At 37.5% G+C, this 5,953-nt stretch overlaps 1 protein-coding gene across 1 annotated transcript; it reads left to right on the top strand.

Moving 5' to 3' along the window:
- The first annotated feature begins 1,207 nt into the window (after window positions 1-1,207).
- GIMD1 (GIMAP family P-loop NTPase domain containing 1) lies at window positions 1,208-4,917 on the top strand. Its single transcript, XM_053975843.1, has 3 exons — window positions 1,208-1,688; window positions 2,988-3,409; window positions 4,582-4,917. The coding sequence occupies exons 1-3, from the start codon at window positions 1,661-1,663 to the stop codon at window positions 4,846-4,848; spliced, it is 717 nt and encodes a 238-aa protein (XP_053831818.1). The 5' UTR covers window positions 1,208-1,660; the 3' UTR covers window positions 4,849-4,917.
- Window positions 4,918-5,953: the final 1,036 nt, after the last annotated feature.

Raw genomic sequence — 5,953 nt, 5'->3', positions numbered from 1 at the left:
TCTAGTTTTTTTGGTAGTTTAAATCCTTGTCCATGCCAGCTTAAATTATCTAGTTGGATGTGACTGCTAGGCCATATATGACCTCAGATGTCATAAGGGGCATTACTGTGCAAAAGAGCAGGCCAATGAAAAACACAGATCTAGACTGGCAATTTAACTAAAGTCAAGATCCATAATTTTATGAGACTTACCTATCCTTTTGCTTTGAAATTGAGTGACTCCATCCAGTCTTCTTTGAGTTTGTATTCACCAGCACGTGAAGGACCTTGCCATACACTTTATATATAAATGTGCCTTGAGACACAAAGGCTGTGCACAGCACAGAGCTCTAATGCAGTGGGAATCATGAGAAGTTGCCTCAGGTACACACACAATACAGGGAGAGCTTTCATGTCTGACTTCTCACTAGAAGAGGCAGGCCCAGGAACACTTGTCTATATGCTCTTAAAAACATTCAGGAACAACATTTTTTACACGGCCACCTTCAGCCAAACAATGAACTCATTCATGACGAACAATGTGAATTCACACGAGGAGCTCTACCTTCTGCCAGAGCACTGGTTGTGGTCGTGGCTCCACAGCAGGACACAATGGGCTTCTAGAGGAACTGCAGCATCCCTTCACTGCTGTGGCTGGAAGGAACAGCCCTGGTACTGTGGTAAACCAACCTCTACAAGCTCCCACATGGAACTACACCTCGGATGACAACATCTCCAGCAGGACGGGACTCTGGAAAGCACATTCCTCTTTTCCTGCCACCACATACAGCTTACATACCAGATTCATGTTCTTACTGACAAGTTTCTTAATACCCTTGGAGTAAACTTGTGCCTGCACCCCTGGGATTTACAGAGAGATGTCTGATCCTTGTGAACAGGCAGGACAGGCTCATCCACGCTCCCATTCTAAAACTACAACCTGGTCGTTGAAGCACAAATTTGCATTTATTGCCTAATCAGTTACTTTCCCACTTGTGGAAAACTGGAAAAAAGCAAGTGATAGGTCCTTTCTGGACAATTTTTTATCTCTGGTTTGAATGCTACTATAATATGGCAAATAATGATGCTTGCAAGAAAAATGATTAGGCTAACAGCCAATAGCTAGTGCACATGACTGGCAATTCTGCAAGGTGTCTTCAGTTTTCTTCCTGGTTCACAAATAATTTCTGTATTTTAATATATTTATTATTATTTGAATCCATCTTTGTTAAGCAAACATCTTTATATCTGCAAATGATTTACACTGTGCTATGAAAATATTGCAATTAATAATTCATTGCAATAATAAGAGAGTGCATTTGCTATTCACATGCACATATGAAGACACATTCAAGAATATGCAATACAAAGGAATCCCACTACTACATTTATAATTTGCACGTTTAACTGCTGGTGGAATTAATTTACTTTTAAAAATATCAATGTCATGCAATCACTTAAATCACTTACTTCAGAAACAGTATTTGCAGCTAAGTTACAAAAATTCAACCATGCCAATTACTGGCCAAACATATGCAATTCAATGAGGAGCTATCAGTAACAAATTAACCAGATGAACATGTACGTAACAGTCTCAGCGTGGTACGATGCTGCTGTTAGTTTCAAAGTTCACATATGAACTTCTTTTTACACTGCACATGTGGTTTATGAATGAAGCCTGAATGAAAGAAGAAATTAAGGGGAAACAAGGTAAGTGACCCAAAATGAAACTAATCTAAGTATTTAAGCATAGTCTGTTTACAAGGAAAAAACCCAAATCTTTGATTATGATTTTAAAAAGGAATGGATTAATCCATGTCCATTACTTCCTGTTACTATGCTACAAAATGTACAATGCATATCTAGACTGATGAATAACTGAAGACAACCATTTCATAAGATGTCTTTCTTAAAAGAAAATTGATCATTGAAAAATCCAGAGAAACCTCACTGTGAATCCAGTAAGGAAGATTATCATATACATATTCAATGCTGACTGTAACAAAATTAGTATCTTACTAGCTCTTGCATCTTTGGTGCTGAAGTTATTTCAAAATATTGACTTAGGCATGGAATTAATATGAGAGAGGAAGCTTAAACTTCACAGCAAGAATCTAAATAAATTAATCACAGGAAAACTCAGTCTGAAATTATCCATGATCTCTCTATGAGTACCTAAAAATAGTATCTAAAAAAAAAGCAATTTCTTTCTGAAGTTCACATGTCACAGAAACTTAAAACCCACTATTTGCCACTATGGTTTTACCTTTTCAAACACGTCTCAATTTATTTAAATAATAAGTTTTCCTGTTAGATGATCAGCACACACCAAAACCCCTTCAGATACCGGGTTACAGAAAAGTACAGAGAGAATAAGAGGCCTTGTTTATGAACAAACAGAGTAATTGGAAATTATACCAAGCCAGCTCCCTCTCTATCCACCAGTTCATGCTTTTCTTTTCCACTTACTGCGCTAGTAAGTTGATTTAGTATACATTTACAAAATCTCATTTTCATGAGATTGGCTATTTCAGCTCTCCTATTTTTTTTTTAATTGAGATATTTTTCTGCAGCAGAAAGCCCTTTCAGACTACTGTCTATTTCAATGTCAGTGGCAGCTGATGAAAGATGTATTTTAAGTTGTGAAAAAGTGCTCCCTTAAAATCTACTTCTCCTTGATTATTCTTTTTCCTAAAACAAGTAATATTTACATCCTGAAACACTGTCAATAACAGCAGCACCTATTTGTTCCATTCTCTTCTTCCTTCCCCAGTTTGTCTCCTTCTCCTAACCTACTACTGTCCCAGAATGGCAACAGTGTTTTCCACAGTTGTTTCCCAACTCCTCCCTTCTTTGCTGCCTCTCCACAACACTATTTGCTTCTTCCTAAAACTCTTTTCACATTTCAGGCAGGGAAAAACTGAAAAGACATTGAATATTGGAAATTGTTGCCTCTTTTCCCCCCAGTCCCCGAAGTTATCTGAAGCACCTAATGTTATTTGTACTTAGTGACAGGTTTGTGGATAAAAGCGCAGCCAATGGCAGACAGCAATGAGATGACCATCAACCTTGTTGTCCTTGGAAAAACTCAGACTGGCAAAAGTGCTGCTGGGAACAGCCTGCTGGGCAGTGCAGACTTTGAGAGCCGTCTCTGCCCCAGCTCTGTGACTATGTGCTGCAGCCTGGGACGCAGCGGCCGCATTTTGGGGCTCATCCGGAGAAACGGCCATGAGTCAGCTCTCTGTGTTCGAGTACTGGACACTCCCAGCTACCCTCACAGTGCTCTGAGCAAAGAGCAGGTGAGAGACATGGTGAGAGCAGCCCTGGCTCAGCACTTTGGGGAGGAAGGCCTGCACTTGGCCCTCTTGGTCCTGAGGGCTGACCTGCCTGTGTGTCCAGATGAAAGCGATGACACAGTTCAGCTCATCCAGGTAACAAAAAAAAAAACAAAACGTAGAAGTCTCTGCCCTAATAGCAACTCTTTCATCTTCAGGTGACAATAGCTACGGCAGAGTTGACTGCAAAAGTGATTTTTTTTTTCCCAATTAACAGCCTAATGAATTGCGAGTGGCAGATATTACTATCAGAACAAAGACTGTAGCTGATTTTGAGTCCTCAGCAAATCAAAGCTCTCTCCTCTCTTTCTGGAACTGGTAACTCAAGACTTCCTTGGGCAGCTTAAGACAAAATTTTGTATGTGTTTGATATTTTTCATCCCTAGTGTATAAAAGAGATTAATCAGTATCAATACACCAGCTGTTTTTGACACCCCATTTACCTTGGAATTAGACAGACATCCTTTAAAGCTGTTTTATATACCTTAGCATTTAGGTTACAGTCAAGATCACTGCAGTGTCCTTTATCACCAAGGTAGGCTTCTTGTCATAGACAGGAGTTAGCAGGATTGCACCGAAGTCATAACTTCATTTACACCTGTAAATTAAAGCCCAACCTCTCTTATTCCTATTAAAATTTTTCTGTAATTTCTGAAAGAAAACCAGCTTGTTCTCTCCATTCTCCTCCATCAGATAAATCACAGAAGCTGAAGAAAAGCTCTCTGGCCCATTATTTAAGGTGTTGCATTTGACTTGTGTTTTTCTTGAATTGCTGAGAATAGGTCAGTTTTATGGATCACAGCTGGAACTGAAGTTGATGTTACATAGAAATTCAACATTTATTTTTTCAACAAAAGGCGCTTCAGTGTTTTCAAAAAAATTTTTTTAAGAGCTCTAAACAATGAGGCAATATGGATATGTGGTAACTACTGGTTTCAAACTAATGTGTGACATGGCTAAACAACCATTTTTCCTTATTTCCATGAACATTTTTTAACTGGAGACATTCTGTTAACATCTGTAGCCAGGGAACAGAGAACTGCTAGTACTGCATGACCACATATTTCCACTGAAAGTGGATGTCAATGTCTCGGAAAGGTGAAAAAAGACCCAGAAATTTCAGCAACTCATATAGCATGAACTGGATTACTGCCAGGAAAAAAAAAACCACCATACATGTAAATGGTCTGGTAATGTACTAAGTATATGAAATGGGAGTGGGGAAAAGAAATAAGAGATAACTAGTTAAGATTTGCTTTTCATTACAGGAACTTCTGGGTCCCACATGGAAGGATTTCACTGCAGTCCTACTTACTCATGCAGACAAGGCAGAAGAGGCTGGATACAGTGAGGAAACATATTTGCACAGCGCCTCAAGTACCCTGTTGTCACTTTTGAGCTCAGTACAGCATAAATACATCTTCTTAGACAACCACAGCAGCATAATTAAAGAGGAAAGAAATATTGTCCTAAGAAAGCTCTTGAATTTTATACGAAGAAATAATTATCAAATACTTAAACACAGCAAGGAATAAAATTAGCTTTAAAGGTGCTCACTTGTCTATTTACTACAGTAGGTAACATCTAATAGAACTGTTACCTACATTTTATTACCTTTTAAAGAGCAAAAGCCATCAACTGGAAAACTACACATCCATACCAAAACACCTTTGAACACACAATTAGAAAAATCTCTTTAGCTTATCAAACTCCTTGCCTTCCACAGAGTACCTCACACTACTGCGTTCAGAATCCTAGGTTCAACCACATAATCAGAACAAGCTCGTGCTTCAAAATCATGCTCCTAATATGTGGGTAGCTACAAATGGGATTTTGCACTACACCAGACTATATCCTAGTTCAGACAGAATACAGATCTGGAAGAATAAAATAAAATTTAAAAAGAAAAAAAAGTAAAAATAGAAGTAAAAAAGGCATGAGTTCAGACTTGGGGGAACTCTTTGCTCAATTCTTCAAGCTTTCAGAAGTTCCTCTGAACTTCCATTTCTAAAAAGGACCTTTCTGGTACTAAAAGCTAAGATTTATCTGTTGTAAAAGTATTCCCTACCATGATTTAAGAGTAGTTATAATTGAGTTCTTGAACTACAATGATTTTATTTAATAAGACATTATAGGATATACAGTCTACAAGGCAGATAAAATGGCTTCCATGTGCTTAATGCTATTCAGCACATTTAAAAGAACTAATTACTATTGCTTATTGCCAGATGCATGAAAAACTAACAGATTACAGGCACAAACAAAACTCATTCAAAAAGAAAGTCAGTTCATCTTCTCTTTCCGCATGTTCCTTTTAATTTTGTATCACTGTCATTTTGTTTTCTCTCTACTTAGTGGATGAAGTTCAAAGCCTGCAAAATTTAGAAAGGCTCAAGTTTGTTTTTAATTTCAGTAGTTAAAATACTATTTACTGTTTCAATGGTTATACAGCAACAATTTAATTTAATATTATATGCAAAAATATCTGAAGTATCTCTGTATAGCTACTTTAAAGGGTTATTGTAAATGGATCCAAAATATTTATTTTCATATTACTGAAAGTAAAGAATTAAAATAATTAATTTGAGGCTAATAGCCTAGCAACATGACTACTTGTACATTACTATGTACAAATACATA

This window comes from Vidua macroura, chromosome 4, assembly GCF_024509145.1.
Source record: "Vidua macroura isolate BioBank_ID:100142 chromosome 4, ASM2450914v1, whole genome shotgun sequence".
In the NCBI taxonomy this organism is placed as follows: Eukaryota; Metazoa; Chordata; class Aves; order Passeriformes; family Viduidae; genus Vidua; species Vidua macroura.
Note: the sequence above shows the minus strand (reverse complement) of the source record. Positions and strands in the feature narration are given on the sequence as shown.

What these genes read in the sequence shown, in the direction of transcription:
- GIMD1 (XM_053975843.1), top strand. Translation starts at nt 1,661, where the DNA reads ATGAAAGAAGAAATTAAGGGGAAACAAG. An exon ending in AGAAATTAAGGGGAAACAAG is followed by an intron (nt 1,689 to 2,987) that starts GTAAGTGACCCA and finishes ATTTGTACTTAG; the next exon opens with TGACAGGTTTGTGGATAAAA. An exon ending in ACACAGTTCAGCTCATCCAG is followed by an intron (nt 3,410 to 4,581) that starts GTAACAAAAAAA and finishes TTTTCATTACAG; the next exon opens with GAACTTCTGGGTCCCACATG.